The sequence below is a fragment of the Balaenoptera borealis genome (assembly GCF_965194805.1).
Source record: "Balaenoptera borealis genome assembly, chromosome: 4".
NCBI classification, from domain to species: Eukaryota; Metazoa; Chordata; class Mammalia; order Artiodactyla; family Balaenopteridae; genus Balaenoptera; species Balaenoptera borealis.
In genome coordinates, this window is record NC_138861.1 from 136,253,642 (window position 1) to 136,270,993 (window position 17,352).

The following is a 17,352-nucleotide window of genomic DNA, read 5'->3' on the forward strand; positions in this document are numbered from 1 at the left end:
TCTAGGAGTTGTCATTTGGTAGCAAAGATAGACACATTCCTAAATAGTTTAGATACTAGGCAGACTGGCAGTTAATTATACCAGAACTTTATGGGATATATTATGAGGGGAAGGTGGAAAGAGGAATTCTTACTATAAGGTAGGAGAAGAGTCTGGGAAGACTTCTTGGAAAAGGTACAGCTTGAATTGGGACTTGAAGGAAAATGTAGTGTTTTGGATAAGCAGCATTCCACAGACAGGGAACTGTGTGAGTAAATGATCCACAGAATAGCTAATGTTTTTTGACACTTTGTGTCCTAGGTATTTTACGTGCATTAACTCACTGGATTCCAAACAGTCCCGTGAAAGAGGTACCAATATCCTAAGTCGCAGGTAGGAAAAGTGAAGCTTGCAGAGGTTGTTTGCTCAAGATTATACCCATGATGGGTGCTGAGGCAGGAAGAGGTCTGCCTGCCAGGCTCAAAACCAGGAGGTGGGAGTGGGTTCCAGCCTGTTTGCGAAATGGTCAGTGGGACTTATAGGTATGAAGCATAGAACTGAGGTAAGGCTAAGGGCAGTGTTTCCCAAGTTTGCCTTTGAGGATCACTGGGGTTACTTTTTAAAATAGAGATTTCCAGGCCCCTCCTCTGGAGATTCTGATCCTGTTGAAGTGGGGCAGGACCCTAAAGTCTGTATGTTTAACAAGCACCTCAGGTAAGATATTTTGATTAGCAAGTTGGACACACTTGATTAACTTAATTAATGCATAGCAGGAAATAATGTCTCTGATTCCTAGTTGGTGCTCAATTATTTGTAGAATTGGAAAGTTTTTTTAAGAGACTACACAGTTTGGATTTTATTCTCTGTTTAATGGGGCAGCATTGAGACTTATGAGCAGGGTATGAAATTATTAGATACTTACAGAAAAAAATGAAGTGTTATTTATAGTAAGGAAATGTGGAGTTTTGTTAAAATTTAAAATGTCTTTTTTCTTTGTTTACTTCCAATAAGTTGCTTTTAAAATGATGAAAGGCTAAGTATTAAAGAGGTGCCTAAAGCATTTTAATTTTAGAATGGAATCTTAGGGATTGTGGTGAGAATAAGTATGTATGTTTTAACATGAAACATAACTATTAGTGATTCCACCTTTTAAAATAATAGTATCTCTGATTTTAAAAGTAATACATCTTTTTTTTTTGGACCTCAGTACTGATGGAAATATTTGTTTCTCTTCCTTCCTGGTTCCACTGTCTTCAGGCTTCTGACCCCATTACTTTCTCCATCACTTTTAGCTGGCAAGGTTGCCTTCTACTTACCAGAGAAAATAAACACCATCCCATGGAGACTGCCTCAGCTTCCTGAGTGAAACTGGCAAGTCAGCATCCACACCTGCACCCTCCTTTGGGTACCAGCTTCAGGGAAGAGGTGTTAAGCAAGGTCATAGCCCTCCATCTGTTCCTAGGGTGCCATATCCTCCTGCCACCTCAAGAACCTCCTTTACCATTTATGAACTAGTCCCCTGTTCTCCAATTTGAGTGGTATATGGACCTCTCTTTTCAGGAAAGACTCTTGCAGATGGATTTCCAGGGATGACAAACTTTATTACAATTTTAAATAAACAGGCATAAGCTCTGTGCTTTATAGCTCTTATATAAGATAAAAACAATTTTATAAATTAATACAAATAAACTACAAAATAAAATTCAATCGCTAGTTTACAGTTATAAAAAAGCAAATTTAGAAATTAATACAAATAAAACCATAAAACTTAGGATATTCAAATATACATAGTTTAATGTGACAAATGAAACTAAATTGCAGCTTGAAAGTTTAAATATTTGATGGCTACTGCTCAGGTTCTTTTGAGTTCTTCATGCATATATCTCTCTGGGCCATGGGGAGACTCATCTTCACTACTCTTCTCTGTTTGGAACATAATATCCCGTAATAACAAGATAAGTTAAGCCTTCCTCTAAGAAATCTGCTGTGGCCCACATGCCCTAGTTTGTTTCCCTTTGGGTATTCCAGTAGAACTCTGTATTTATCATAGGACACTATATGTTATAAACTGCCCATTCACCTTTCAGTCTCTACCATCTACCCATGTAGTTTAAGTTGAATCCCCAGCACCCATCCATTGAGATCATAAAATAACATTATATCCTTCTCTTACCTGCTACAATAGGAACATTTCCCCATGCATTACTCTTTGAAAACATTTCTATTCACATCATAATATTCATCATACTTTATATATAAAGGTGTATTTAACTTTTCCCCTATTGTTGAATATTTAGATTGCTTTCAGCTTTTCGCTTTTACAAATTTTATAAATTTTATTTATATCCCTTATTTTCTTAGAATAGATCTCTAATAGTTGAATTACTGGGTCCTGAGGAGTAAATATAATCTAGTGGTTAATGACTTAAGTTCAGTTCTCCGTTGGCTTTGATGCTTGCTAGCCATGTGACCATTAACAAGATGAATAAACTCTCTAAGTTTCAGTTTCTTTATTTTAGTATAGGGATATTTAGTTCATATATATTTATATACATATGAATAGAACAAGTAATTAGAACAATGGCTGAATCTCAATAAATGCTAGCTATTATTTTGTACTTACAAAAAATATTTGATGTAGGTATTCGCAAATGACAGGTAAATTTTACCTGTTTACACTTCCAACTTCAGTGATGAGAACACTTCATCAAATTATAAAATTTTCAGTTAGAAAATGAACACGCAGTAGATTTCACAATATGGGCACCAATTTGAAGCACCTCTACAACATCTGCTTGGGAGAACTGTTAAAATGTTTGCCACTGGGAAACAATAAGAAAACCAAAGAAACAATGGCGCGTATTTACATTAACACCTAGAAGGCATTGCTTAAAAGCGTCCATTCCTCGCGCGTATGGAGAGGTAAAGGGTAGCTTCTTTTACCTCAAGGGAAGCTCAGGAGGAGCGCCTCTAAGGTTTTGGAGAGCTAGCTGTTCAGCGTAGAAACAAAGTGCAAACCGCAAGAAAACAAAACAGTGGGCCTCCGCCAGTTTTAATAAGTTACGCTGCTCCAAAGGAGTGTGTTTAGGAGAGCGGAAGTGGTTAAGTTTCAGCTTCTTCCATTCCTCCCGGATACCCTCCTGGAAATTCAAGTTCATTGGCTCCTTTCAGTCGTCTCGCTTCTCTCAGGGAAGCTTCATCGTCTCCCTGGCAACCTGAGCTGCCACCAATTGAAGCTGAGGATTGGTGGTCACGTGCCCCCTCCCCGTTCCCGAGCGGAGGCACGATGGCGGCCCCGGCAAGCCGTAGCTGCGAGATTTGAATTACCCTACTTGTAGCTGCTGCGGCCCTAATGATGGCGTCTCCGGCGTTGTGCGGTTCACGTCAGAGCCCAGAGGGACTCCCTGGAGACCCTTCCTCACAAGAAGAAGATGCGGATTGTGATCCTGAAGGTCCGGTCAGCGACTCGGGTTCATACTCCTCTACGAGTACCGATTATGAGTAAGGTTCTCGAAGAGGGACAATTAAATCCATTCCTTCTGCCTCGAGAGTGTTACACGTGGGCTGGGGGGAATTCGAGAGTGTTGGCGTGGTAGAGATTAAGTGGGGTTTATTTGCACCACGTTTCAGTTGTGTGATAATGTGAGCCGAAATGACTGTGCCATTCTTTGTTACTTTAGGTTTTTGTGATTTTCAGAGGAGGAGGTTCTCTTCTTTGTGGTGGGTTCTGTAATATATGAGAGTGTATCTATCTGTTAGAGTGTTCATAAAATTCTCTTCTGTCTCAGTGTCTTCTTGCTTTGGTGTCATGATCTTTGTGACTTTAACCTCAGTGTTTAGAGTGAAGTGACATCCTCCACGTTTTATGTCAACTATTTAAATTATGTAGCTTTTTCCGGTTATAAAAATGAATAGCTATATAAAAGAAAGAAAATCCACCCTAGCCTCGCCATCGAGAACAACCTCTCTTAGCATTTTTGGGGGTATTTCTGCTGTATTTTCCTATACATTCCCATGGTTTTCTTGTTTTCTATTTTATGTTATAATGTAATTTTCAAATACAGAATATCTAAGTGTTATTTTCTATTTTCTTATCCCTAAAAATAATGAAAAAGTTATTTTTATTCACAGTACCCAATGCTACTTCAGTTTTGAAGGAATTTATCCCTTACTGCTATGGATTAGAAAAGTCAATTAAAGTAATTAGCGGTAGCTTGAAATGACTAGCATTGAAAAGGTTCTGGTGCCAAAACATCAATCAGTGACTGCCATATATAGTCATTTTTAGGATGACATTTTATGTGTATTTAGAAATAACAGTTACAAGTATTTAATGTGTATTTAGGAGTATCAGTTACTTGGCAATTATCTTCACCCATAGGTATGTAAAACATTTTTATCATTATCTTTAAAAGCACAAGGGAGAAAACCATCACTAATGGCTGCTTAATTATATTCTAGAGGCTTAATGAGGACAGATTATATTCTGGAAGACTTGAACAAATTTAAGGATCAAATACTTTGTACAATCTTCTACTGTGGTCGTTTAAAAAATAATTACAAAATTCATGGCTATCAAGCAAGGCTGCTGGAAGGAACTATGGATTATGTAGAACCTTATTTGGTCTTGCTATGGGAGCCATAGACAGTGTGAGATTCAAATTCTTGGTTTCTCTACATCTCAGAATCACACATTTTTAACCCAGAGAGAATCTATTATATTCCCATGATCACACAGCCGAATGTTGTCAGTGGAGAAATTTAAGAGACCTGATTTCAAATGGGGTGCATTGATTTTGATGAGTGAATAAATGAGCTAGTCCTTTTTTCTAGGAAATAAGCAAACTGAGAACTCGTGTTAGAAAACTTATTTCAAAGCATTTTGTGACTTGGAATACATGTGTGCATATATATATATACACATATATATATATATACACACATATATATATAATATTTTAGTTTTTTAAAAAATGGACATTAAACTTTCTATATCAGTCATTCACTGATCACTCCACATATTCCAGTGTCTTTATCATCCTAATAATAAAAGTACAGGAAATCTCAATTGTAAACTGTTTGGCTGGTCTATATTTCAAGTCCTACCAAGATTCAGATTTTATGGCTGTCGCTTCTTGGTGTTTAGGACATGAGAGTTGATATACACTGACCAGGTAGGCTTCTGTTCTGTTTCTTCCTTATGGTATTTACTTCCCTAAGCTGCAACATCACCAATGCAAAAGGTGGGCTTCCCAGCATGGACAGGACACTGGAACATGTGGATCCAAGGTATAGGGATGCAAACTTAAGCTTTCTCATCAAAGCTAAGAGATATGAATTGCCTGTTGTCTTTCATTGCCTACATGGAGGTTATTAAAGAAGTTATGCTACTTATTGATTCACATAAAGTATCCTGAACTTTCAGGGTTCTAGTTAATTTCTGCATATTCTTTCTGGAAATTATCATTGTTTCTTGCATGCTTTGAAACTGAAAACCAGTTTGAGCTGCAAGTGATTGTCAATATAGAATTAATAAGTTTATCATTTTTTAGATAAAATGTCTTCAGGGTACATTCTGGTATAGTACTTTTAATAGGTTTGTTTAAGACTTATAAGAGGAAATTTTTAGATTGGTGCAGTACATCTTAACCTGGCATATTGGCAAGTTCCTGAGGAAGTTTCAGAGGTAATACTGGAGGGTGGGTTGGGTTGAGGAAACCGTTGACTAGTTTCAATATTAAAAAAAACAAAAAATTATTTATTTACTTATTTGGTTGCACCGGGTCTTAGTTGAGGCAGGTGGGCTCCTTAGTTGCGGCTCTCGGGCTCCTTAGTTGCGGCTCTCGGGCTCCTTAGTTGCGGTGCGCAGGCTCTCTAGTTGTGGCATGCAAACTCTTGTTGTGGCATGCATGAGGGATCTAGTTTCTTGACCAGGGATCGAACCCGGGCCCCCTGCATTGGGAGAACGGAGTCTTATCCACGGCACAACTAGGGAAGTCCGACTAGTTTCAATGTTGAAATAACAGAAATCATACATTTACTTGCAATAATGCCATGCTTTCTTTGCTTTGGTTTACATTTACCCAACTCATTGAAGCCACATTGGTTCATGTTGGCCAAAGTCATCCGTTTTATGACTTAGATTTTTGATTTTTTGAAGTGAATTGTTTATTGTGAGTTTTAAATCCTTGACTGATGGAGGCGGAAAAAGGATACTTTAGAAAGAGAATTTAGCTATAAAATGCTAAGGAGCTTCCACTGACAATAAGAAGAATGACTGGAGAAGAAGGAAAATATGCCCTTTAAATTTTTTTTTCTGGGATTTTTTAACAACTTTACTGAAGTATAATTGACATATAATAAACTGTACATATTTGAAGTGTACTGTTAAGTTTTGACATGAATACATCTGTCAAGATAATGAACATATCCATCTTGTCCAAAAGTTTCCCCATGTGCCTCCCTCATATTACTCATGCCTGCCTCACTCTTTATAACCACTAATCTGCTTTCTGTAATGATAGCTGAGTTTGTGTTTTCTAGAGTTTTATAAAAATGGAGTTATATAGTATGGACTCCCATTTTTGTCTGGCTTCTTTTAATCAGCGTAATTATTTTGAGACGATTCATTTTGTTGCCTATATGTTGTTTGTTCCTTTTTATTTCTGAATAGGATTTATTTCTGAATAGGATTCCATTTATTTCTGAATAGGATTTCCTTTTTATTTCTAAATAGGATTCAGCATAATTGTTTTTTGTGTGTGTGTGATTATTCAGCATAATTATTTTGAGACTCATTCATGTTGTTGCCTAGGTGTAGTTCTTACCTTGTAATTTCTGAACTGGATTCCATGGATATATCAAAATTTATCTTTTTCTTGGGTTTTAACTTGGGAATGTGCTACTCGAAGAATAAAAATATTTCATTCAAAGTTGTGGTGCAATATATTAATATCAATTTAGTATAATATTTTCCTTTTTCTCTCCTGCTCTGGACCTTGACTTTTTCCTTTTAATTTAATTTTTCTTTTATCAAATTATATAGATTAAAAAGTCAAATAGTATGTAACTAGGTTTATGATGAGACATGGTTAATTCTCTGCCAGCATCTCTGTATGCTTCCAGCTCAGCATGTTTGAAGAGAATTCATTATCTGCCTTGTTTCTCCTCTAGTGTTGCCCATCTCATTTGCTGACCTCACTCTTTTCTTACTCAGGTCCTCAGATCTAGTAAGTCTCCAGTCCTGTTGACTTGCTTTTCTGATATCCACCCCACCACCTCCTCCTGCTTCTAACAGGCACTGCCTTACTTAAAGGGCTTGCGTCTCCCATACACCAGTAGTCTAACTGGTCTGGGTGCCTCTAATTTCTCCTGTTTTCAGTCTTTCTCCCATACAGCTGCCAGAGTTTGCTTTCTAAAATCATTTTTCTCTTAGAGAACCTACTACAAAAAGATATAATGTGGCAGTTTGGATCAAAAATAGGATTAAACACACGCATGAACATTACCAGCGAAGCTAACTAAAATGAAGTAGATATCCACGTGCTTAACCAGGTCATCCCTGTGATCAGGAGGAGAAGGCCGAGATTTAAAAACTAACAGTAATACTTCAGGTTTGTTTGCAGATGACTGTATTATTCCGAGAATTCAACCACTTCAATTACAATGGAATGTCTTTATAATGTAGCCTGAAATAACTGAGACTTTTGAAAATGAGACTAATTCTGTTAGTATTCATAGCACATTTGCAGTGTCGGAATAGTTTTTTCAACAGATCATTATGAGAGGCATCCTGGTACAGTGTAATAAGTACTAGATTAAGAGTAGGAGTCAACAACCTGAAAGTGTTAACATTTTCATTTCATCAAGTTTTCTCTGGTCTTGAGGGATTCAGAATTAGGAGAATTCTTGGTTATAACTTACTGTTTTACAAGATGTCTCAAGACTCCTATATACTAAGGGGCAAGTACTTAAAGAGAAAATAAAGGCTGAATGTGTAAGCATTTCTACCTCTTTGGAAATGAAGTCTTTGTGTAGATGACCTAGAAAAGACATGCTTTTCTTTAACATGAAAACTATCCTCCTGGTACTGGGAAACTTGATGGGCCTTCATCTATTTTGACTTATTTCAAAATTTAAAATATTAGGACAATTGTGTTAGAGCAGTGGAACTGTAAGATACTATATGATACTATAATATCATATAGTATCTGTATAATACTATACAGATACTGTATGTATCTGTATGATACTATAATTATACTATAATGATGGATGATACATGTCATTATACATTTGTCCAAACCCATAGATTGTACACCACGAGAGTAAACTGTATGTAAGTTGTGGATTTGAGGTGATTATGTTGTGTCAATGTAGGTTCATCGATTGTAACAAATGTACCACTCTGGTGAGGGATGTTGATAATGGAGGAGACCATGCAAGTTAGGGGACAAGGAGTATATGGGAAGTCACTCTACCTTCTGCTCAGTTTTGCTGTGAACCTGAAACTGCTCTAAAAAAAGAAAAGTCTTTTAAATCATTTTTCTACTCAAAAGCTTGATGGCCTCCCAAATAAACTCCAGATTCCTTAGGATGCTTTTTTAAGCTCTTTTAGATCTGTCCCTAGCCTATCTGATCTCATCTTTGATGATCTTCCTTTAAGTCACCTGTATTCCTATTTGTCTAAGCTCTGGCCGCTATTTAAAAAACATCCAAGGGAATTAATTCCCTGGCTGTCCAGTGGTTAGAACTCTGCACTTCCACTGCAGGGGGCATGGGTTCAATCCGTAGTTGGGGAACTAAGATCCCACGAGATGTGTGGTGTGGCCACAAAAAAAAAAAAATCCTAGACTGAGTGGCTTATAAACCATAGAAATGTTTTTCTCACAGTTCTGGAGACTGGAAGTCCAAGATCAGGATATCAGCATGGTCAGGTTCTGATAAGGACCCTCTTCCAGGTTGCAGACTGCAAGTTCTCATTGTATTTTCACATAGCAGAGAGGAGAAGCAAGTTCCCTGTGTCTCTTATAGGGCACTAACCCCGTTCGTGAGGGCTGCACCCTTATGACCTCATACAATTCTAATTACTTCCCAAGGACCCCACCTCCTAACACCATCCCATTGGATGGAAATGTTTCAACATATAAATTCTGGGGGAACATAAACATTCAGTTCATAATACTACTACACTGAAATATTCACCCATTCTCATTCCTAACATGTTCTTTCATACCTACACTTATACGTATCGATACTTTGTTCTCTGTTTGAAACATGTTTTCTTCCTATCTCTGCTTGTCACAATCATTCAAGTTTTCATTTAAGTGCCACCTTCTCCTAGGACCTTATTTGATCCCTCTTAGACATAATTTCTCCAATAACAGTTTTTCTCCTATAGCAGTTTTCATTCCTCACTTTTGTCACTTGCATTTCAGCTAGGTGATGAGCTCTCTGTCCACCTGACATCTTTAAAAGCACAATAAAGCCCTATCAAAAAATGATTTGCTGGTCTTTGATTTCAGTTCTACCAGAGTTAGAGTGTATCCTTAACTTAGTGATGTGTAGACATGCCCTGTTTAGCGGAAGGGCTGGGGTAGGGAATGGGGTCATTATTAGCATAGTTCTAGTGGAGATGTGTTCCTGATGTAAAAATTTATTTCATGCAATGACTACACAGTTAGTAGTTCACTGGCTGATCCCTTCTTCTCTGACGTGCTCCACATTTGTTCCAGTGGTTACTGGCTGGGCTAGAAGCAGCAGCATCAGCTCCCACCAGGTTCCCCACCTCCTCAAGCTGCTGTAACAACTAGCATAGATTTTAACCCTTAAAATCATGGTTTCCTTTTAGAAAACAATCAAAAGACTTCGGGGATGAAAATCAGATATTGCTGGTAGACAGAACACAGAAATGAAAACACAGAAAAGCATTAGGCAGACCCGTACTTACTGAACAAGCCCCAGATAGAATCCATGATAATTTGTCATGGTGTTTTTATTTTGTGTGGTTTGTCTCTGTACCTAGGATTGTCCTGCTGTACCTGTTAGCACTATATAACTATGTAACTACATGTGTTGGCCATTTTGGTAAAGCACATTGTGCTTTCCCCACTAAAATGAAAAAAAAGAAAAAAAAGTATTATAACAGGTTTGAAGTAGTAGCAAAAGTCTGTTTTCCTTAAGCAAATGTGCCATGAGGGCTGGCTATTTTGTTAATGTTTTTTCTTGTGGTGGCCAAGGAAATTGTGATACCGCTTCATTTGGTGAAAAATGCTGACATTAACGCAACTAAGGACCTGAGAGATTCAATAACTTAGAAGACGAAAAAAAGATTTAGTATCAACATAGAATTTTGAAACACCTGAGTAATTGAGAAACTTAAAAGCATTATCTGAAGTTCATTTTCTTTAATATACTGTTAGAGCTTATGTAAGTGAACTTGCTTATTTGCAAATTAGCAAGTTTTTCTTTGGTAAGGACTCTGCTCACATTTGCCACATCATTTAGGGCCTTGAAACCAATTAGAGTGCCGTCAAACTTTGCAGGCAGACTATAAATACACAGTTATTTCTGTTTAGAGCAAAGTAGAATGAACAAAATAAAAATCTCATTGAAAGACATTTGCACAATGACAGCTTTGCAGCTTGCACCATAGGCTCTCAGAAAAAAATGAAAGAATATTTATATTAATATTGATTAATGTAACCCATGTATTATAAAAATCTTAATTAAAACTGCTAGATTTAATTGCTTTTTAAAAATAAATATTTTAGACTTCCCTGGAGGTGCAGTGGTTAAGAATCCGCCTGCCAATGCAGGGAACAAGGGTTTGAGCCCTGGTCCGGGAAGATCCCACATGTGGCAGAGCAACTAAGCCCGTGCGCCACAACTACTGAGCCCGCATGCCACAACTACTGAAGCTCGCGTGCCTAGAGCCCATGCTCCACAACAGGAGAAGCCACCACAAGGAGAAGCCTGTACACTGCAACGAAGAGTAGCCCCTGCTCGCCGCAACTAGAGAAAGCCCACAAGAAGCAATGAAGACCCAACGCAGCCAAAAATAAATAATTAATTTAAAAAAAAACTTTTAAAAATATTTTATTTTGGAATAAATTTAGATTTACAGAAAAGTTGAAAAGATAGTACAGATAATTCCTGTAAATTCTTCACCCAGTTTTTCTCTGATGTTAACCTTTTACACAAATAGGGTATATTTTTCAAAACTAAGAAATTAACATTAGTATAGTACTATTAACTAAACTCTAGACTTTATTCAGATTTCACCATTCCCCTACTTATGTCCTTTTTCTGTTCCCGGATCCAATCCAGGGTATCATATGGCATTTAGTCATCACGTCTCCTTAAGTCTCCTCTGGTCTGCAGTAGTTTATCAGTCCTTCCTTGTTTTTCATAACCTTGATCACTTGGTTAAGGTGATGTCTGCCAGGTTTCTTCACTGTGAAGTCGCTGTTTTTCACTTTCCATACTCTGTCCTTTGAAAGCATGTCACTGAGTCCAGTCTACACTAAAGAGGAGGGAAGATTAAGCTCCATCTCCTGGAGTGAAGAGTATATATAATATTAATTTCATTATTAATAAATAGTTACAATGAAAAGTTGGCAGTTTTGTTTTATTGTTGTTTTTAATACACCCCCTCCATTCTAATAGAACTAGTTTGAGAGTACAGTCTTTCCAACTCTGTTAAACTTTCTGATATGTTAATCAGTTATGCTCTTGATGTTTTTCTAAATAGGAAGTAATCATCTGTGGTAGGAATAAGGAACCTTTTGGGAATCCTGAACTGTGGCCTTAAAGGCAGTATCTAGTTTTGGTTCATACGTTACCAGCACTTAGCCTGGAATCTAGTAAATAGAGATCATTGGAGGCATCTTCATTTATTGCTAGGGGTTGGAAAAGTGCAGAAGTACAGGAGCTATATCTAATAAAGGTGTAAGTTTCTCTCCAGTTCTGACTGTGGTGCAAGAGGATGGGAACTGTCATTTATTTGGCCTTTACCATGCCAGGCACATTATTTTATTTGCTGTTGATAACGGCCCTGTGAGGTAGCTATAATATGTTTTCTGGAAGAGGAAACCTAAAGCTTAGAAAAGTGAAAATCTCAATAGAACAGTGTTTGAACCAAGGTCTGTGACCTCTCAGGTCATTTTCTTTTTACTATATGTTTTGTCTTCTTTTTCAGTTTCCTATGTTCATTTCCTTGTCTTTATTCCTGTCTCTTATTTCCCTTCTTTTAATTTCTCCCTTTTTCAAAAAATTTTTTCTGCTTGAAGTGAAATATTTTTTAAATATAGAGCTTAAGAAAGTGGATCTCATTCATTGCTGGTGGAAATGTGAATTGGTATAGTCTTAGGGTAAAGACACCTACCTACCTACCTATCTATCTATCTATCTATCTATACCCCTACATAAAAGAATGGTTACTGTATTGTTGTCCATAGGGGCAATACTTGTGCTGGTACTTCTGCTTGGCAAAAAAAAAGAAAAAAGAAAAAAAGTGAACACAACGCTTATCAGTAGGTGAGTGACCAAATGTGCTACATTCCTCATGCTACATCCCTTAATGTAGCCATTCGAGGTTTTTAAATTGTTTTTTTAGTGTTAAATGATAAAGGGGTGTGTGTGTGTGCGTGTGTGTGTGTGTGTAGATTCCACTCACTTTTTCAAAACAAACAGTAACAAATAACCCTATATATGTTTTATATGATTATAAGAACACAGATTAAAAAAAATTTTTTTTATTGAAGTATAGTTGATTTACAATGTTTGTTTTTGGTATACAGCAAAGGGATTCAGTTATACATATATATCTATATTGTTTTTCATATTCTTTTCCATTATGCTTTATCCCAGGATATTGAATATATCAGTAGTTCCCTGTGCTATACAGTAGGACCTTGTTGTTTAGAACACAGATTTTTAACATGTCAGTGAAAGGTAGGAAGGGAGGATAACATGTATGATAATTACGTGCCCATTTATATAAAATGAGTCTGTGCTTATGTGTGCATGAAAGTACAGTCACCAACTAGAAATCTAGTCAACACCAGTTCTTTCCTCTCCCTCATCATCGCATCTAATCAGTCTCAACGTCCTGGTGATTTTCAAGCATTTCTCAAATGTTTTTCCTACTTTCCATTTCCTCTACAATTGCCTTAGTTATCATCTTTGCTTGGACTACGGAAACAGCCCCCTAAATGGCCTCTTATTTTTTTTTTTAATTAATTAATTTATTTATTTTTGGCTGCGTTGGGTCTTCGTTGCTGCATGGGCTTTTCTCTAGTTGCGGCAAGTGGGCGGGGGCTACTGTTGGTTGTGTGCGGGCTTCTCACTGTGGTGGCTTCTCTTGTTCTGAAGCATGGGCTCTAGGCGCGCGGGCTTCAGTAGTTGTGGCACATGGGCTTAGTTGTTCCGCGATGTGTGGGACCTTCCCTGACCAGGGCTCGAACCCATGTCCCCTGAATTAGCAGATGGATTCTCAACCACTGCGCCACCAGGGAAGCCCCTGGCCTCTTATCTTGAATCTTGTCCACCTCAATTCCTTCTTCTATTGCCCTGTCAAAGTAGATCTATTCAAGGATTTCTAACATGTAAACCCCTCTACCTAAAACTCTTCATTGATGCTGTCTTACCTACCCAACAAAACCCAAACCCTTTGCCAGGGTCCAAAAGGGCTTGCAAAATTACAACTTGCAAATTTAGACTCCTGTCATTCCCCACCTCACCACCTCCACTCTGGCAACTGCAGACTAGCTTTAGTTATCCACGTAGGCCATGGAGACTACCCCTCAAGGCCTTTGCTTGTGCTGGTACTTCTGCTTGGGATTCTCTTCTCGTCTTCCCCTTCAGCTCCCCAAGCCCTCCTCCCCAGACACTTGTTGCTTTAAAACTCACCTCTGGGGTCTTCTCTACCAGAAAGTCTCCCTTGACCTCATCCTCAACCCCAGGCTAAACTGGATGGCCTCTCTTTTGCACCTACCATGTGTATTGTCATGAATTCCTTCTCAGTTTCTCTTCCCCACTAGACAAGGGAAGGAACTGAGGTTTTCATCTTTGTGATTCCAGTACTGTCCACCATGCCTGGCACTGTTTATTTGTTCCACAACTGAATGCCACCCCCTGTGGCACCTCCACCTGCAGGGATCTTAAAGTCATAACCAAAAAGTGGTTTCACATTCATATTTTAGAGAATAAGTGACTTCCCTGGTGGTCCAGTGGTTAAGACTCTGCACTTCCACTGCAGGGGGCCCGGCTTTGATCCCTGGTGGGGAACTAAGATTCTGCGTGCCACACCACACTGCCCCCCCAAAAAAGGAAAAAACGTATAAATTCCAAATTTAGAGAATTAGGTGAACCATCTTCATGTTTAGCAGAGAGGGAAAAATGTTTCTTTGGGGTCACATATCTCTCATACAAACGACAGGCCAGATTAAAAGGGTGAGATTATAAAGCAAGTAAATTTCATTCATTTTCTAATTAATATATATCTTCATAAGTAATTGTGTATAATTATGGTATTTTCATTGCACCATTTTATTTTTTAATTAATTAATTAATTTATCTTTAGGCTGCGTCAGGTCTTAGTTGTGGCAGGCAGGATTTTTTGTTGCGGTGCGCAGGCTCTTCCTTGCACTGCGTGGGCTTCTCTCTAGTTGTAGCATGCGGGCTCCGGAGCATGTGGGCTCTGTAGTTGTGGTACACGGTCTCTCTAGTTGTGGCGTGCGGGCTCCAGAGCATGTGGACTCTGTAGTTGTGGTACACGGTCTCTCTAGTTGTGGCATGCGAGCTTAGTTGCCCTATGGCATGTGGGATCTTAGTTCCCTGACCAGGGATCGAACCAGCGTCCCCTGCATTACAAGACAGATTCCTAACCACTGGACCACCAGGGAAGTCCCTGTGCCATTTTAAATTATGGTACATTGTTATCTAAATTTTTTATGGTGGGGACACAGTTATTTAGACTCATCAGAGTAAAACTACAGAGATATTAAATACTGATTTCTGCAGGTACAGACAGATATAGTCAAAACAACTGATATGGTGAATAATCCACAGTAAGTAGTGCTAAGTGCCGAAAATTATGCCACACACTGGGAACCAGCAAGTGCCAAAGTAATGTTAGTTTTGATATCTGGGGATAGTTATGCCTTTTTTTTTTAACCATTCATATATAGTTGAAAATTCTGTGTTAATTACCAACTACAGACCAGTGTAGTGGTTAGTTTCTGATTAATAGAATAGTGCATTTTTTGGACGAATTTTCACAGTATTTAGAAAGAGACACGACTTTTAAGCTAAAAGAACCAGGATTGCTAATAAACACTGCAGAAAACAGATGTCTTCTAACTGGTTGAATGATTAGAACACAAATTATATCATGCCAGGATATTACAGCTCATGTTTCTGAAAAGACTCTCTCCACATGTTAGTTCTTCCACTGTAACCAGTTTTGCTTTAAAGAATAGCAGTTTGAAAGGTAAACTGTTCGTAACATTGAACAGGGTAGAGTTTGTGGTTAGGTCTGTTACCCTAAGACGGGTATTTTTGTTTTTTAATGCTCTTTGAATCATTTTAATAATAATAATTTTGTTTTTGTCAATGGCCTACTTCCCAGTTAAAAGTTTTTTTATAATCACATGATGAATCATGTAATGTGTGGTTTACTTTTCTTACTACAATTATTCATTAAAAGGAATTTTATGAAATTATAGGCTACAGAAGTGATTATTATTAACTGTGATTACAAACTAGTTGTTTTCAGCAAAGATTTTAGTTCGTGGTGGGTGAATGTTCCTTTTTTGAAAATTTATTATATAAACAAAGTCTTTTAATACTGGTAGGCTTTCACTTTTGTTTTAACGTGTCAGCCATGCTGAATAATTTCTTTGCAAATAGGATGTTTTTATGTGAAATTTCTGAATGTCTCACATCTGTGGATATAATTGTATAATCAACTACTAATGTAAATTATTGTCCAGTGAAATTGTCTAAAGTGACCAGTAACCACACAGGGACTGAATTAAATTTAAAAAACGAAACAGAACCTTAGATTCTAGAAGGGGGCCATCTCTTTTTTAATTTGTTTTCTTTTCTATCACTATGCCATTTTGATTCCATCTCCTCCAACCCCAGTTCTTCAAGGCTCTACAAAAAGCATTCTACAGGAAATAATGTTGATGCTCACAATAAATTAGAATCAGTGAGGAGACTCTGAAATAATCAAAGAACTTTCACCCTTCGCATCTCCCCGCATCCCAGCCCCTACCCTCACCCGCCTGCCGGAAAGGCATAACTGTTTTTCCCATGTTTGGCTGTGATTTAGATTATCTTTTCTGTTTTTCATAGTGACCTTGAGCCTGAATGGCTGGACAGTGTGCAGAAGAATGGAGAGCTATTTTATTTGGAGTTGAGTGAGGATGAAGAAGAAAGCCTCCTTCCTGAGACACCTACTGTGAACCATGTCAGGTTCAGCGAAAACGAGATTATTATTGAAGAGGATGATTACAAAGAAGGAAAAAAATATGAACCCAAACTCAAGCGGTTGACCAAGATTTTAAAAAGTAAAAAACTTTTACCCAAGCGCTATAATAAAAAAAATAGCAATGCCAGTGGGCCAGTATCCATTCTAAAGCACCAGTCCAATCAGAAAACAGGAGTTGTTGTCCAACAGCGGTACAAAGACGTGAACGTTTACGTGAACCCCAAAAAGCTAACCGTCACCAAAGCCAAAGAGCAGCTCAAGCTTCTGGAAGTACTGATTGGGATTATCCATCAGACCAAGTGGAGCTGGAGAAGAAGTGGAAAACAGGGCGGTGGAGAGAAGCTTGTGGTCCATGGCCTGCTGCCAGGAGGATCTGCTATGAAGAGTGGTCAGATATTAATTGGTAAGTTCTGCTGGTGAACATCAGTCCTTGTTTGCAGGGTTAATGGTTGATGATGCTTTGTGAGGAAAGTGATCAAAACAGAATTATACCCAGAGTCTCAACCAATTAAGGACTGCCTGACGATATTTGGGACAGTAGTGAAATTGGAAGGATTGTGTACTGCAATGCACAGCATTCTTAAGACAAGCACTTTAGTGCATTGAATACACATGCGTGCCTTGTTAGGCCAGGGAACAGCTTAACTAATTTTCAAGTTTTTATATAATTTTATTTCATCTTGGTTTTCTTTGCTGACAAGAAAAAGAAAAGTTGACTGTACAGTGATAATTTAGGTTTGAATGACCTATATCCAATAACATGATACAAAAATATATAATTTATGAATAAAAATACTTTAAAATTGTATGTTTGCACTTAAGTGCCCCGAGTTCTTGGAGTGGTTTTAAACTGTTTCCTATGGCATATGTAGCAA

The 17,352-nt window shown here is 37.9% G+C and overlaps 1 protein-coding gene across 6 annotated transcripts in view; it reads left to right on the forward strand.

The window, feature by feature from the left end:
- The window catches only part of INTU (inturned planar cell polarity protein), an 84,952-nt gene that overhangs the window by 8,521 nt on the left and 59,079 nt on the right, over nucleotides 1–17,352 (forward strand). For 3 of the 6 annotated variants that reach the window (XM_082391389.1, XM_082391391.1, XM_082391390.1), the window contains 2 exons: nucleotides 1,272–3,480; nucleotides 16,342–16,880. In XM_082391389.1, the coding sequence (XP_082247515.1) occupies nucleotides 3,332–3,480; nucleotides 16,342–16,880 (688 nt within the window). In that variant the 5' untranslated portion in view covers nucleotides 1,272–3,331. Of the gene's footprint in view, nucleotides 1–1,271; nucleotides 12,517–16,341; nucleotides 16,881–17,352 lie in introns of those variants that run through there. The other 3 variants (XM_082391393.1, XM_082391392.1, XM_082391394.1) reach the window with 3 other exon arrangements.